General features: G+C 47.3%; 1 protein-coding gene across 6 annotated transcripts in view; it reads left to right on the top strand.

Annotated features, from left to right (window-relative positions):
* Nucleotides 1-2,020: 2,020 nt before the first annotated feature.
* PER3 (period circadian regulator 3) overlaps nucleotides 2,021-16,709 on the top strand; it is a 37,836-nt gene continuing 23,147 nt past the window's right edge. For 4 of the 6 annotated variants that reach the window (XR_008529666.1, XM_054579824.1, XM_054579825.1 and 1 more), the window contains exons 1-10: nucleotides 2,021-2,131; nucleotides 2,483-2,867; nucleotides 3,285-3,430; nucleotides 4,276-4,391; nucleotides 5,799-6,000; nucleotides 10,219-10,270; nucleotides 11,207-11,349; nucleotides 13,482-13,560; nucleotides 15,205-15,311; nucleotides 15,529-15,685. Coding sequence is in view for 5 of the 6 variants with exons in the window: in XM_054579824.1 (XP_054435799.1) it covers nucleotides 2,692-2,867; nucleotides 3,285-3,430; nucleotides 4,276-4,391; nucleotides 5,799-6,000; nucleotides 10,219-10,270; nucleotides 11,207-11,349; nucleotides 13,482-13,560; nucleotides 15,205-15,311; nucleotides 15,529-15,685 (1,178 nt within the window). In the remaining variant the exon portion in view is untranslated. The remainder of the gene's footprint in view (nucleotides 2,132-2,482; nucleotides 2,868-3,284; nucleotides 3,431-4,275; nucleotides 4,392-5,798; nucleotides 6,001-10,218; nucleotides 10,271-11,206; nucleotides 11,350-13,481; nucleotides 13,561-15,204; nucleotides 15,312-15,528; nucleotides 15,686-16,709) is intronic. The other 2 variants (XM_054579826.1, XM_054579823.1) reach the window with 1 other exon arrangement.

Genomic DNA, 16,709 nt, shown 5'->3' with positions numbered 1-16,709 from the left:
ATTGTGTTCTGGAAAAGAACTGCAGAATTGTGTCTTTTGTTCAGGCCATTTCTTCAGTGAAACCTGTGTGAACTTTTGGTGCCGTTTTCAAGATTTGGAAGGAAAATCTACCACATATGAGCTTTGCTGTGCCTCCCTCAAATATCGGGGTTCCTTGGGCCTGGTCCTCAGCCAACCTGTCATCCCGCGCTCCTCACCAATCTGTCCCATGATCTCCCTCTTCGTTAGCCGACTCCCTAGTTGGACCCAGGCCTCAAACTCAACACGCGCAAATGGAACGGAGCGCCCCTGCCTCGCCCTCCTCCTGCGGTAGCAGTGTCCTCCCTCCACCAGAACATACCACCCCAGATTCCCCGGTTCACGTCCCTTCCCGAGCAGCTCATCTTAAACCGGGCTCAGAGTTGCCCTGGATTGTTCTCTTCCCACAACCCATTCAACCCATTGGCAAGTCTCCACCCCCAAACGTGTATCCCTGTAATCAACAGCCTCCTGTTAACCTGCCTGTGTAGCGGTCTGACCGATACAAATCCCTGTCGTGCTGAAAACCCTCCTCTTTCCACTGCCGTTACAAAAAACCCCCAAAAGCTTCCGTTCTGATAAAGCCCCCCTGGGATCCGGCCCTTCCTCTCACGTCGTTCCCCAGGCCTAGCGCAGAGCCTGCTCCTCGGCAACGGGCCGCCTCTGCTTCGGGCCGCCGCGCCCCCACCCCCAACCTGCCTGCCTCAGGTTTCTGTTCCACCTTATCAGAGATGCCTTCTGAACGCACTTCAGGGAGTTGTTCGTATGTCTTATGTCAGTAAAATGGAGGCTCCCTGAGTGGCAGGAACTTTTGCCCTCACTCTCCCCAGGGGCCACCGTCATCTCTTCCCAGATACGCACTCCAAATACTTGTTGCATGAGGGCAGTTTGACAAAGCAGCTTTGGAGAATGAGATCTGCCACCAACTGGAAAAAGGGGCATTATCCCACACATGACAGGCACAGAGGGCCCCCTTCCCTTCCCACGCATTGCCTTGCATTCACCCAGGACACACATCCCGAGGCTTCCCGACGTGCGGGCACCGACGAGGGGTGGAGCCTGCACCGAGCCTGCGATTTCGAAGGAGTTGGTACGCAACCTAAAAATAGTCTCCCGATTGCCAGACCGGTATTTTTAAAACGGCTGCTTCTCTACACCTCCCTTTAAAAAAAAAAAAAAAGAGAGAGAGAGTGCCTTTTACACACACTTGTCTCCCTCCAGTTGCCAAGTGAGTCTGTAACTTCAGGAAGACCAGAGAAATATTTAAGTGTCACCGTCAGAATTCCGTTTTTAAAAATAGGGTTTGATTTTCCCAGGGCTGCTCCAAGCCCCTCACCGAAAGAGCTGGCGGGACGGAAAGCAACGGTAGGAAACACTGAAACTATGGGAACCTGAGAAGACACAGAGACAGCGCTCAAAGGCCAGAGCCTTCCTCCAACTGCCCCAGGGGGATCCCCATTCGCCACTCCCCGCTTCCCCAGCAGGGCTCCCTTCCACTCCCGGCCACCTGCGCCTGGCTCCCCACCCCGCCGCCTCTCACAGGAAGACCCCGGCGGCCCCACCCACCTCTTACTACTAGGGTCCCGCCCCCCCACCCCTTGACTGACCGCGGAAGCGCCCTATCACGAACGTGCTGGCTCCAGCGCCCCCTCCCCCCCCCGCGCGGCTCAACACCCACCCCCTGTGCCCTGGAGCCGTGGAGGGGGCCGGGCGCTCGACTGGCGCGGCGAGGGCTCCAACCTCCCCCAGGGTCCCTCCATCTCCTGCTTACACGCCAGCCTGTTGGGATTGGCCAGCCTTCCGCCCTCTGCACGTTATGTAATGAGCTGTGGGACCTTCGCCCCCGCCCACTCGCCCTCGATTATGTAACCCGGGCGCCCCAGTCCGGGCCCCGCCCATGGGCCAATGGGGGCCCTCGCTGCCGGTGGCGGCGGCCAATCGTGCGGTTGGAGGGCGGGGTCTCGTCACGTGGCAGGAGGGGGGCGCGGCGCGGGCGGCCGCCCAGCACGCGGCGGGCCTCGAGACTCCGGGGCCCCACGGGGCTGGGCGAGCGGGTGTGCGAGAGGCTGAGCTAGGGGCCCCAAGTCGGCGGCGGAGGCGGCGGCGACTGCGGGTGAGTGCTGGGGTCCGGCGGGGAGGCCTCGGAGCTCGCTGGCCGCAGGTTGTCCTGAGCCTGACCTGCGCTCGGGGACCGCCGTCGGGCAGCGCCGGGTCGGGAAGCTGGGGTCCCCGGAAGTTTGTGCTTAAAGTTGCCCCCTTCGCCGGGACCTATTTCCGGGTGCAAGCCGACTTTGCAGAGCTGTGGGTGGGCAGATTGGTGAGCCCGAATCAGGCTTTGTGACCGCCCGGGCTGAGGGACCTCCCCAGGGCTGCCCAACTGGCGAGCCACAGCCTAGTTTCCCGCATCAAATTCAAATTGCCCTTTTCATTTAATATTTGTCACCTGTGCCCACCCGCCCCCAAGGCTGGACCTCCCGTGAGTGAAGACGTCCAAAACTGTATGGAAACACTGGAAAGGAAAGTGCCTCCAGATGATCAGTGATTGCCGGCTTCTGATGACTGATCATTTCCTCTAATGCAATGGCATGGATCAAAACGAGGAGTAAATTTCTGTCAGTAGCTGCAAAGTAAGAAAAAGGCAGGCAACAGAATAAGACTGCCAAGCAAAGAAAGATGGACCCTTGTGAAGACCTAAAAATGTCCAGCCGTAAATCCGACTCCCCCGGGGTTGAAACTAATGGACTTGAAGGACCACCGGCCAGCGGCACTGAGGCCCCGGAGAAAGAATCTGATGAGATATGGAGTCAGAAATACCAACTTAAGAGCAAATACCTGGAGAGCAGCAACAGGTGACACTTACAGTCTGGTTTGTTTGTTGTTCTTGGCCCGAGTACTAAAAGGGAACGGAGGGTTCAAGTCTTTCTTTTGTTTGTTTTTAAGTAAGACTGGAAGAAAGTGTAAGGGAAAATCAGGGAACTTCGAGTGAAATGCTCTGGGAAACTGAAGAAAATTCCCCAAAAGTAGGTAAAAAGTGGTTAAGGAACTTAGCTGAGTTGAGGCTGAAGTGGAAAGGAGAGTGGAAAATGTTTGACAATTACCAGTGTCTTTGGCTGGGATTCTGTGGCCTGTAACAAAGAGATAAACCTGTGATCTAAAAGAGCTGATACATGTTAAGCACTTAGGAAGTTGCTTGGCACATAATACGCTGTTCAATAAAAGGGCTGGTAAACAGTCATTGAAAGTGTGAATTTATTTTTATCTCACAGTGAACAGCAAGATCGAAACAGAGTTTCTGAAGAGCTGATAATGGTTGTCCAAGAAATGAAAAAACACTTCCCGTCGGAGAGACACAATAAACCAAGCACTGTAGATGCCCTCAACTATGCCCTTCGCTGTGTACAGAGTGTCCAAGGTAAACGGGCTGGAGGGAGAACACAGCCATGCGAGGCCACCCTTGCTCGGAAGCGTCAGCCAGGCCAGATGAGCTGTCAGTGACGTTGTCCTCACAGAAATGTTTTGATATTTTTACGCCGTTTTATGTATGATGAACAAATCTGTGGCTGATCCCTTGAGGGTCTTGGCTTTCCACGCGAGGAGCGCGGGAGAACCGGATTTGCCTAAGGGTTTGGTAGCGGTGCTGTGTGTTGCTGATCTGTTGCAGGAGAGTAGGGTTCAGTATGAGCGCATTCTGAAGACTCACTTTTAAAAGTATTCTTTTCTGTGGGTAATGGGGGGAAAATATATTTGACTACAAACTTTTTACTTTTCCCTGCCATTCATATGCTTTTAAAGTACGCTCACGATGTATCAGGAATTTAGCCAATTAAAACACAGATGATTGTAAACACTTTTTCCTTCTTATCTCTGACTTTCCTTCTCAAGGGACTGCCTAACGTACAGTGTCTCGGGCACAGATCTGTGGCTTCCCGTGTCACACGTGGTTCCTGAGTGCTGGAGTGCTGTTTCTGTCATGGCAGTGCCCTGTGTGCATTTGGAACTTGGGGTTTCAGTCCCCTGTTGAGGACCTTAGGTGTTCTGTTCCTTGTGATCTAGATCATGCAGGATTCAGAAAATTCAAAATCTAAAGTTTACACAACTCTCAGTATTTGAGGTGAAGGAGGGAGATCATCTGGTTTCGAGGACAACACAGAGGTGTGTCCTCCTGTGAAGAAGAAGCCAGCTTATCTAGTCATAGAAATGATTTCCTAAAGATACTGTTTTCACTGGACTCCCTATTTATTTTCCTGTGTTTCTTAGCAAACAGTGAGTTTTTCCAGATTCTCAGTCAAAATGGAGCACCTCAAGCAGATGTGACCATGTACAGTCTTGAGGAGCTGGCCACTATTGCGTCAGAACATACTTCCAAAAACACAGTAAGAACTCACGAATTTTGCCATGTCAACCTGGGTGATTTTTCCTAACAGCCTTATCTAGGTGCAGGCGTTCACAGACAGCAGTGGAGAGTGTCGGTCGGTAGCCACGGTGTGAGGTAGACGAGGAGAAAAGTGCTGGAGAGCGTGTGCAGGGCCCCGGCCCTGGCCAGGGGACAGGGCCGCGGACGAGAGCGGGGCGGCGGCCGTGTGCCGCTGCTTCGGCCCTGAGGCGCCTCTGCCTCCGGAGCATCCCCGAGCTCTCTCAAACTAAAGGCAAGGGTAGCCCTGCAGCGTGACATCCTGCATCTTATTCTGATCTCCAAGTTGTTAATTTCTATTTATATCATTCTTAGTTCCCATACCTACTACTTCAAGTTGTAACAACTGGATTTTATAGAACAGGTGAGTTGAGATGCTGTCAGTTTTTTTAAAGTTTTGGAAGAGATATTTAGTATATCTTTTTTGGATCTCTTCATGTTGACAGGATAATTTCACCTCATGTTTTGTTGATATGATGGAGATTGCTCTATGTTTAGATCTCAACATAATTGTAACTTAAAAATTTTAGAATATTGGAACATGAGCTATCCCTGATATTATAATTGTGCTTATATTACTAACCATTGTGTTCATAGTAGTATAGTAAGTGCTATGGAGATTTAAGCGGGGAAAAGCGTAAGAAAACACATCCCCTTGATGGCATTCAGAGTAAAGCTAACAAGGAAAACAGGCCAATGCTAACTGGTAGAAACAGTGGTTGGTTATCATAACTAAGTTATATTTATGTCCCATGAAACAAAGTCAAGAAATAATTTTTTTTTCCCATGCACACCCAAGGACATTTTTTCATTGCTTTTAGAAAGAGACGAAGGGAAAGAGAAAAACATCGATGAGAGAGAAGCACTGATCCGTTGCTTTCTGTAGGTGTCCGGACCGGGGGTCAAGCTCACAAACGTTCGGTTACGGGACAGTGCTCCAACCAGCTGAGCCACACAGGCCAGGGCTCAGAGGAAGAGTTCTTGTGCAATGATGTTGGTTAAAGACAACACCTTCAAGGTGCCTCCTGAGCCTGGTCTTGCAGCCTAGAATATGCTTTGGTGAGGAGAAGGCAGTCCTTCCAGGTGTAAAGCACAGCTTGCAAAGGAGAAGGGATCAGAAGTTTATGTATCTGTACTGTCTGTGTACTTAGTCAGTGTAGAATGAGCTGCTGTGGTGTTTTGGGCTGGAAATAAAGCCTTCAAAAGGCACCATGCAGGTTTCATGGTGTTGCCTTTGCAGGATGTGTCTGTGAGTGTGTGTGTGTGCTCTTAGCTACTGCTCATGGTAGAAATTTAGAAGGAATTTATACCTTTCATGGGATGTTGCTGGTATCTCAATATTTGCATTTATTCTACATGTTTTTCATAGGATACCTTTGTGGCAGTTTTTTCATTTCTGTCTGGGAGGTTAGTGCACATTTCTGAGCAGGCTACTTCGATCCTGAATTGTAAGAAAGATTTCTTGGAGTCTTCTCATTTCGTTGAACTGCTTGCCCCTCAAGACGTGAGGATGTTCTACACGCACACTGCCCACACCCAGCTTCCCTTCTGGAACAACTGGACACAGAGAGGTAATGGGACCAAAATTCAGCTCTCTGCCTTGCCTCATTAGATCAGCTTTATTCTTCCAATAATAGCACAGAAATTAATGCATTATTTAGAATAGGCAGGCCGTATGGGTTTTTTTTAAATTTCTCTTTTTCGAAAAGTAGAATGTGATGAAAATAACATTTTAAACGCTTCTAAATCCTTAAAGATTCAGTAGATTTGCTATTATGTAGCCATGTTAGTTTGATAGGTTACATATTATAAATACAGTTTGAGTGCCAGCGTCGTATGTAGCAGGTTAATTGCTATAAAGGCTCTGCTTCTTTTAAGTTAATAAAGTTAAATGTTTTTCCTCTTATTTTGACTTCATTAAGTCTTTGCTTTGGGGATAAACATCTGGCGGTTAGCTTTCTTTTCTACTTTTTCTTTTTTCATGAACTTCTAAAAGTTCATGAATGTCATTACTTTTTCTTCTGAAATGCTTACTTCCCTGACCTGGGGATGCTTGGTCACAGTTTTCTTTGTGCCATTCAGTCCTGTGTGATCTTTAAACTATTCATTCTCTTTTTTACGTCACTGTTTATTATTTCACATTCTTTGAAAAGTGTCTCTTAAGAGCTTAGTTCATCCATCTGTTTGATTCCAAGTCCTTTCCTTTAATTTTTAAAAAATGGGAATTACCATATTCTGCCGTGTATAATGTGTGCCTGCGTTAATGTGTGCATCATATATGGGATTATTATACTTACTATACCCATGGCATGTAATCATTATACCCATGTATAACAGGCATCCTTATTTTTCCTTCAAAAATTTGAGCAAAAAAGTGCTCATTACACACGGTGAAATAAGGTAACTTTTTATTGTAAGAAAACACATTGACAAAATTGACTGTATTAGCCATTTTTAAGTGTACAGCTCAGCAGTGTTATGCACATGCACGCTGCTGTGAAACAGATCTCCGGAACTTTATCATCTTGCAAATCTAAAGCTCAGTGTCCATTCGGATTTTTACTCCAGTGCTCGGTGCAGTGAAGAACGATCTTGCTTCTTTTTTCATTTGTGAACCTTTGCCCCATCTTTTATGCACATTGTGTATGAGTTTCAGAAAACAAACCTGCCATCCACGCTACGCTCCAGCTCCCTGCCCCTGTTGCCGCCACTCAGAAACATCGACTTCGCTCCTCTTTCTCTTTTCTAAACGCCTTCGTCCAACTGTTCATTGCGCGTATTCGTTTCTCTGCACTTGTTACCCGTTCAGTCGTTCGGTAAGCGGTGACCCCACAGTCACTGTGGGCCCGGAGCTGCTCTAGCTGCCGAGGCCCCAGCCACAGGCAGCCCCGCTGGCTGGCGGGGCGGGGTTCAGGCTCGCCCACGCCCACCCAGTGCTCTCCCTCCCATTCGCCTGAGGAGCCTCCGTGTCCCCTTTCCAGCCTTTTTCTCTCTGCTGGTCGCTTACGGCTGTGCACGTCCCCTCTGTGTGAAGCATAGTCTGGCCTGAAATTGTTGACTTTAAACCTACACATTTTCTTGCTGCATTGAGACCTGATGCGCATGGGTTTGCTTCGTGCCCTGCGCTCTGCCTCATGGCCCTCGAGCCGCTGTCCTGAGCGTGGCTGTCACGCTCCCCAGCGGCTGTGGTAGGGGCCCCTACTCCTCCTCTCTGTCCCTTCCTCTGAGCGCAGAGAATGTGACGAGGACACAGGAAGCTGTAACCTCAGCTGTTGTCCGCATTCGGCCCTGCATTAGAGCAGGTTCCAACTTCCTTTGTGGCCTAGACCTCTCAGGAGGAGCCGGCTGCTGTTTCTTCAGAACGCACTTAAAAAGTGAGAAGTGGCATGTGGCCTCAGAGGTGTGGCAGTGAGGAGGCCCACGCCTGGGTTTGAGGTCACATGGTCGGCCCCCTGTGTTGTCTGAACGAAGGCAGTTGAGGCAGGTGCCTGTTGCGATATACAAATAGCGTAAGGAAGTGTGCCGGCCTAGAGGTGTGCTGTTTTCTACATGCAAAGAATTTTAAGCTAGGAATCTGAAGATCTTTAATTTTTTTTTTTTTTTTTCTTATCCTCACCCATGTGAGAGAGGCACATCGATTGGCTGCCTCTGATAGGCTCCCCAACCGGGGATCGAACCCTCCACCCAGGCATGTACCCTGATTGGGAATCGAACCCACAACCTTTTGGTGTATAGGACAACACTCCAACCACCCGAGGCACCCTGCCAGGGCTGAGGATCTGAGTTTTAAATTGAGTTCTGTCCCTTTGTGGACCTTGGAGGCCACTTAGCTTCTCAGTATAAAATAATCGTTCCCGACCAGACTACTAACACATGGTTACTGTGAGAGCCGAGAGCGGGTGGCTGGGGGGCATTTTGGAGGCTGGGAGTGGCCTGCAGCACCAGGGGCACCCTTGCTGCCGCTCCCTATTGAACGGGTGCCCAGGGACTCCTCTTCATGTGCTAGTGGGTTTAATCTTCCTAGAAACCTCGTGAGGCGTGGCTCTCATCGTCCCCAGCTGACAGAGACAGTAACCGTCAGTCAGGGGCAGCCGAGAAGCGAATGTCCAGTGGGGTCAGCTGCGCCGGGGACCTGGGAGAGGAGCCCCCGCCCCCAGTGCAGGGCCGACCCCCGCAGGAGGAGTGCGCTGGGCCTGCAGCGCGGCTCAGAGCTTGGGGGCGGCTTGGGGGCGGCAGCCGCAGGCGACTTCAGGCCACAGCTGAGCTGGGGGGGTCCCTGCGTCTCCAAGGGATGGCCCCCTCAGGGCCCCTTTCTGCCCGGGTAGGGCTGAGAGTAGCCTGCCGGGAGGCGTGTCCCCCGAAGCCGGGAGCGATGGCCTTTCTCAGCCGCCACAGTCCCGGAGGCACAGAGCTGAGCGCTGTGCCCGAGGCCGCACGGCCACGGTGCGCCGGGGGAGCCGCACTCCCGCTCCTAGCCACTGCCTCCCGGCAGCGTGGCTGCCCGTGACAGTCACTCCTGAGAAGGGGACCGTACCTAGCCAGGTGTTTGGAAGGGACACCAAGGTGGGTTCCTGTCCGTAAAAACTGTCAGAAAATGAAGGGTGTTTTTGAAATGCCCTCATCCTGCCTTAGTTTCTCCAGCTGCCACGTTCAGACTACAGCCTGTCTCTGCGCAATTAGTTCCTTAAGCTCGCTCGTTTGAGCTGTTCCTTCAGGTATTTCCTTCAGACACGGCGTAGGGACTGTCCCCTGCTTTCAGAATTCTGGGACTCTAACTTCCATAGCTGCGTGAAATTTGATAGTTTGATCATTGGTCCCTTGCCTTTTAAACTCGAGTTTGCTTTTTTTTTTAACTTGTGTTTGTTTTCCTTGATCATCCAAAAGCCCATTTTTCGATTCTTCCTGTGACCCTTTCCTTAGAAGAGCAGAAACCTGGACCAGATTCAGTGTTTGGCTCCTGAGAATTTCTGTGGTTTATGCTCCTTCAGGGTATGTTTTTTAACCACCTCCTTGGTTTTAAACATTTCCTTGGTTCCCATAACTGAGGACTTTTTGCTGCAGTGAATAAATACCCAAAAGCTATCTTCAGGGAGCTCTAAGCAGACAAAAAACAAACAGTCAAGCACTTGGGAAAAGGTTCAGCCCATCATCTGCCCTCAGATAGGCAAATTCGAACATTTCTGAATTACCACCTCACAAATCAATAAAATCAGTGAGCAATGTGGACAATGACACTTGTCAGTTGGTACAATCTTCCGGATGTTAGTTTGCCAACACATGATGAGAGTCATAAAATGGTTGTGTCATTTCACTGAGGAACAGGACTGGGGGGAATTTATACCAGGAAAGAAAACCATGAAAGGAATTTGTACATTGTATACCTTGAAGTGATCAGTAGTCAAACTCTCAGTTTTTGAGACATGTCCAGACTACTACAGCGGAATAGAATGTTACCACCAAAATAATTGTGTCAAAGGATTGTTACATGGACATTTGCAGAAATGAGTCTGGGCAGTTCCACAAGGGCCTGTTGGCAGGAGTAAGGGGGAGACTCAGTCCGATGCTCTGTTGTACCTGAGGGTTCCTGTTGGAACCGGAAAACCCTTGGAAAACCTTGGACGTGACCAGATCTTAAAGTGACGGGGGGGAGTCCTCTTTTAATCAAAGCTTCTCTCTCTTAAAAAGCAACTTTCTTGTTTGTGCGGTGACACTGTGCCAGTGTTTGTCTGAGGAAGTGCTGCTCGGCAGTGTCTCCACCGCAGTTGCTGACAGCTTCTCTTTGTCTCCAGCAGCGTCGCAGTACGACTACGCTCCGGTGAAGTCCTTTTTCTGCAGGATCCGGTGAGTGCAGTGGCCTGTGGAGGCCACAAGGGGGTGCTGGGCTCTGATTTTATTTAGCACTTGCTTGTGGTCGTTTTGTGTTCGCCAGGTCTGTTGTGGATACAAAGAACAAGACTTGGTTCTTGTCACAAGACGTTTGTATTTTGATTGAGGGGAAGAAGCATATACTCATGAGAAAAGTAGATAAAAATGCAGTAGGAAAAAGGTCAGAAAGATCATTCTTAACCTAGGGGCATTTTCAAATGACCGTGGTTGGGGCTCTTTTGTTTTTGTTTGTTTTTTGTGGTTTGGTCACATTTAAAGTTAATTTTTGAAATTTTGAATAACTTGAAAGAAAGCAAGGTAGTATATTTATGACAAGGATTTAAATGGTCCAGAGATAACTAAACTAGAGGAAATAGACCAACATTGTAATAGCAGTTGACTTCTCCTACTAAACTTACTGCCGTGTTCACCAGCGTTACGCTCATGCCCGTGCCCCTCGTGCAGTGGAGGCTGCGAGGCCGACTGGGCGTGAGTGCCTGCACCTGGCGCTCCGGGGCGAGGCCCAGGCCAGGGACAGGTGGCAGGTCGCCAGCACATGGACGGCACTGAACCCTCGGACGCAGGCAGAAGCAGGGGAGCCAGCCTGGGAGTGGAGGGCGCAGGGTCAGCAGGGGAGTCACGGAGCGCCTTGCTGGGGCCTAGCACGCCCAGCGGTCTGAGCCATTTCTCCTGAAACCTCCTCCTCATTGCAGAGTGAAGGGCCAGGGTTGCCCTTGGGTATTGAAAATTTAAGCTAATGTTTCCCTTTTCTTTAAAATAAATATGTTTAAGTATTTTAGATTGGGCTGTGTCTCTCTCAGGAATTACCAATAAAACATTTCCCCAGCCATGTTTTCCACTGGGCTAACCGAACATATCAGGGTGGCCAGGAACCATTTCTGTCCTTTGCAGTGGAGGTGAAAACAGGGAGCAAGAGAAACATTACTACCCGTTCCGGATTATCCCCTATCTGATCCACGTGCACAGCCCTGCCCGGCCGGAGTCAGAGCCCTGCTGCCTCACTCTAGCCGAGAAGATTCACTCTGGCTACGAAGGTCAGTCGGGAGAGTCTGCCGCCTGCACGTCATGGGGGCCCCGGGAGCCTGTTCACTGCAGCCCTGGGACAGGGGTGAGCCCCCAGACCTTCAGCTGGGCCCTGGGCTCTGGGGCACCGTAACCGGCTGTCCTGACAGTTCTGTTTGCTGGCCTCACGTCCTGGGCAGCCCTCTCCTTCGTGGGCAGCCCGGCCTCAGGGTCAAGCAGGGACTCGCCACACATCCTCAGGTCTCAGATCTTTTCTCTGCTGGTGACAGTCTGGTGGCCTTTTGCCTGTCTTGTGTGAAATATGAGCATTGAAGTAGTTGTACAGCAAGGTCACAAGAATGAATTGATGTTTTTAATGTGTTTTGAAACCCTCTGGTTTTTATCATGTGTAAATAGAAGCTTTTTAGGCTGATGGCAGAACTATGTTTTAAAATTCATGTATCAGTACAGAAGCAGCTCCCATTTATTATTTGAAATTATAGTCACTTCTGCTCTAAGTTGGCATATGCTTTTCTAAAAATGATGAGCCTGTGCAAAAAGAAATCACACAAAATAAAAACCACAGGGCTTATAGGAAAAATGAAGTTAGGGGCAGAATGCTCAAAAACTTAACCACACGTTAAAGGTAAGACAGGCTTCTATTAAAAACAGTAACAGTTTTAAACATTTAATGGTTAAAAAATGAAATTGGTGCAGCCACTATGGAAAACAGTATGGAAGTTCCTTAAAAAATTACCATATAACCCACCAATTCACTTTCAAGGATCCATCTAAGGACATCCAAAATATTAATTCCAAAAGATGGACACACCCCTCCATTCACTGTAGCACAGTTTACAACAGCCATGGTGGGGAAACAACCCAAGTGCCCATCCACAGACGATTGAATAAAGAACAGGTGGTACTTGTATATATGTTGGAATAGCAATCAGCCATAAAAAAAAATGAAATCTTACCATTTGCAGCAGCATGAATAGACCTAGATGCCATTGTGTGATGTGAGATACAGACAGAAAAAGACATAACACATGATTTCATTTATACGTGGAATCTAAAGGACGTTATCAATGAACAAAATAGAAAAAGAAGCCGACTCATAGATACAGAGTACCCACGGAGAGTTACCAGGTGGGAGCGCAGTTGGGGGACTGAGTGAGAAAGGTGAAGGGGTGGAGGCGTACAGGTCGGCTGCGATAGGCATGGGGGGTGTAAAGTGCAGCTCAGGGAATGCAGTAAAAAATACTGCAAGAGCCATGCATGGTGTCAGGTGAGTACAGAGCTACTGGGGGGCAGTCAGTCCCTAAATTACATTACTGTCCAACCACTATGCTGTACACCGGAAGCTAATATAAAATAATACTGAATGTCACCTGTAATTGAAAGATAAAAATTTAAAAAAGAAATGCACAAGCAATCCAGTAAATAGGGCTCCTCACCATGGGAGAGCCCCACAGTTTGCTTGTGGGCGTGGCTACTGGCATGATTGTGAGGGGCATGAGGAAGCATGTCTGAAATAAGACCGGCAGTTCTAACATCGGACGGACGGAGTCCCATAGTGCAGGGCGCACTGAGGAAGCAGGAGGGTGTTGGAGTTGTGTGCGTGTGTTTGTGTATTCCTGCGGGACTCCCTTCAGTTAGATGTTTTCTGTATTTACCTCATGTTGCTTGCCAGTGAAATTGTGCATAAGCAAATGCAGAATTTGCGTTATGCTCAAAGGTTCCCTAATGTATTTAATCAACATTTTCAAAACAAGCTATGGCAGAACTGACCATACCAACTTTATTATACAAATTAAAAAATGTTCATGTCATACTGACACTCTAAATCCTATGTGCTTAGTTATATACAACCACTAAAGATGACTAAACTGATCATGAACTGTAAGATGCTCCAGCTTTAAGATTATTTGTAAGATGAGTAAGCTAGTGTACACAGACTTTCTCTGTTGAAAATTAACTTTAGTGGGCATGACATTGTGACCTATTTAAAAGGTAGGTAAAGATGAAAATTATGATCATCTAACTGTAGCTTTGTCTGCTCAGACTGAGATTTTACCATTTCATATAGAAATTTTGTTAAGTGCTTAGTCGAGTGGATAATTAATTAGATATTTGCCTTTAAACGAATATCTATTTTCCATAGCTCCTCGAATCCCAGTGGATAAAAGAATTTTTACCACAACACACACTCCAGGGTGTGTTTTTCTTGAAATAGATGAACGGTAAGTACTTCTTTAAGCCTAAAATAAATTTGTTTCTGAAAATAAATGCAAATATGAAAAGGTTTACACATGCGTGCATACGTCTGCATTACATGTCTGCTGTCTAGCCATTATCTTTTGATTTTTGTTAGTTTGAAATTATTTGTGTTGTCTCAATTTTTAATATAAATATCTTTTAAATATGAAAAAAAGGTACACAAATACTGTGGGGAAATAGTCACATAATCTAAGAAATGTTGGTCATCCAACTCATTGCATCAAAATCTCCTGGGGAACCTGCCAACACACGGACTCACAGGCTCACCGCAGGCCGGCACGGCGGAGCTTCGCGGGTAAGAAATATCAATATAAAACACTCCTAAGATTTGAAAGTCATATTTGATTTCACAGCAGTCTGTTTTTTAGGTAAATCAGGAATTACTATTCCCTTTACACAAGAGGACAGTGAGCGAGGGCGCCAGTTTGCCAGGAACAGACGTGCTCTGTAATCACAGACAAGGCGGCAGCGCGATGCTGGGCCCAGCGCCTGGTCTGGGGTCGGTTCCCCGAGACGGGTGCTTCCCAAACCAGTTGATGAGTTTTCCTGAGTCTGAGGGGAGGGGAAAAGGAAAAAGACAGATATTGTATGTGTGTGCGCATGCACGCGTGTTTATAAAACTAAATTTAAGAATTGTTATTTATTTTGACTTTGGTCCTCTTTTAAGTGTGAAAATAGTCTTTTTTATTTAAAGAATAGTGAATTTTTTTTTAAATATCTTTATTTGGAAAAATAAAACATTGTTATTCCCCAATCTTCACCCTTCCATTTTCCCCCAATTTATTTAAAAATTTTTCTTACTCATGAAATTGCAAAATACCACACATTAGCATAAAGCAAAAATGTCAAAAACTTGGCACAGGTGTGATATGTTAATTTTGATTTTTAAAAAACATTCACATCTGAAAATGGGTTTATTTCATAACAGATACCCTGAAATAATAGTTGGTGGGATACTTTGTATAATATATTCTGTAGAAAGTAAGGTAATTTAACCAAGACTATTCTGAAAGTAGCTTAACTTTGATCGCATTAGACACTGTGAATCTGGAACAAAGGTGATGTTTATGGCGTCGGTTCTTCCCAAGTCGTCCCGAAGGTCTTGCCACAACTGCGCTCTGTGAACCTTTTGTCCTGCAAGTGTCTGTACTGGGTTATCTGTTGGGTGTGACCTTTGCAGGACATCATTTTTGTATAATTTTCATCATACTATACAAATTTGTAGCATGCTTTGTTCATTTAACCTCATAAGCATTTTTCTATGTTATGATGTGATCTTTGTATGCTTTTAAATGGCAGCAAAGTGGAGGACACTGGGACCTCTGAGGAGCTTGTGGAACATGTGGATTCCAGGACTCACCCGCGAAGCTCCGCCATGTTGGCCTGCGGTGAGCCTGTGAGTCCGTGTGTTGGCAGGTTCCCCAGACGGTTTTCGTGCAATGAGGCAGATGACCGACATTTCTTAGATTATGTGACTATTTCCCCACAGTACTCGTGTACCTTTTCTTCATACTTAAAATTAAGTAAAGAAGTATTTTTTTTTTAAAGTGCGTAGCATATAAAAAATACTGTGTATAACCTGTTGCCTGTGCTGGGTCTGCGCCCAGAGCCGTGCCTTTGCTGGGATACCTCCCTCAGGACCTGATCGGAACGTCCATCCTGACGCACCTGCACCCAGAGGATCGTGCGCTGATGGTTGCCATCCACCAGAAAGGTAAGGGCGGACTTCTTTATGGGAGGACATTACTTTCTTAATCGTTGATCTGATTTTTCATTTCATTTTTTATTAGATCTTAACCGTTAACTGGTCCGCGGTGTGTTGAAACTACTAAGACAACTTTTTGTCCTACTTTGACATTCTTAAAAATGTATAAATAAGTACCCCCAAAATGACATTTGTACTGTTTGTGTTCAAATCTTCTGTTATATAGTGCTGAAGTACGCGGGCCACCCTCCCTTTGAACACTCACCCGTCAGATTTTGTGCTCAGAACGGAGATTACGTCACCCTGGACTCGAGCTGGGCCAGCTTCGTGAACCCGTGGAGCCGGAAGGTCTCGCTCATCCTAGGTCGGCACAAAGTCCGAACGTAAGCCTGTCAATCTTCACAGTTTCTAAAAGAATCTTGTTTTACCAAGTAACATTCCTTCATGCACTTCCTCTATGTTGAATCAGTTAACACATGAACTAAATGGAACAGATTTTTTTTTCAGGGCTTTTGGAAGACAGTTTAGCAGTGTGTATCAGGGACCTTAAAAGATTCCTCTCTTTGACCTAACAGTCCCCTTCTGTAAATATTCTAAGAAATATGGGTAAACACAGAAAGACTATAGAAAGAAAAGACAGATTTTTTAAATTTATCATAATGGCAGACTTAGAATAGCTTAAGTGAACATCCTTAACTAGTCTGGAATACTCGCTTGACATGTTATCATATTGGTCAATAAACATTTTTAAACTTCCAGTCAGGATAGCAGCATAGGTAAACACAGTTCACCTCTTTGCACAACCACATCAAAATTACAACTCAATTACAGAACATCCGTCACTCAGAACCATGAGAAATCAAGTCTGACAGCTATGTAATTAAAGAAATCACACCTACCCAGACTGGTGGGAGGGGTGGAGATGTGGAATGGAATGGTCCCACATCCATGTGTGGTGGGTAAAAATTTGGGAGGGGTATCTTGGGAGCAAGGAGTCCCAGCCAAACACCAGGCTTCCCAGTCCAGTGCCAGGAAGATGAGTACCTACAACTTCTGGCAGCAAAAACCAGCAAGGATTGAGTCAGTGGAAGAAACTTCTCAAGTCCCAACCACTTCCTCCTAAACAGCTGACACGTGGACTTACTCAGACTCACTTCCTCTGAGCTCTAGCACCGGGGTAGCAGCTTGAAAGGCACTAGTGGCATACAGGAAGAAACAGAAGTGTCTGGCATCAAGATGAGAGCTGGGGGACAGCTCTCTCCCAGACAGAAAGGTGAGCAGAGGCCATTGCCCCTTTTCTGAACCCTCCTCCTAAAAATGCCACAGAGCCAGCAGGTGGGAGCCATGTCTGAGACTCCATCAACCAGTCTAATGCTGTTTGTCCCACCCTGGAGATTCCCTGAGGTT

This window comes from Pteronotus mesoamericanus, unplaced genomic scaffold, assembly GCF_021234165.1.
Source record: "Pteronotus mesoamericanus isolate MK-2021 breed Mesoamerican mustached bat unplaced genomic scaffold, CSHL_Meso_final contig_557, whole genome shotgun sequence".
Taxonomy (NCBI): Eukaryota; Metazoa; Chordata; class Mammalia; order Chiroptera; family Mormoopidae; genus Pteronotus; species Pteronotus mesoamericanus.
This window is presented reverse-complemented; position numbering and strand designations above follow the sequence as displayed.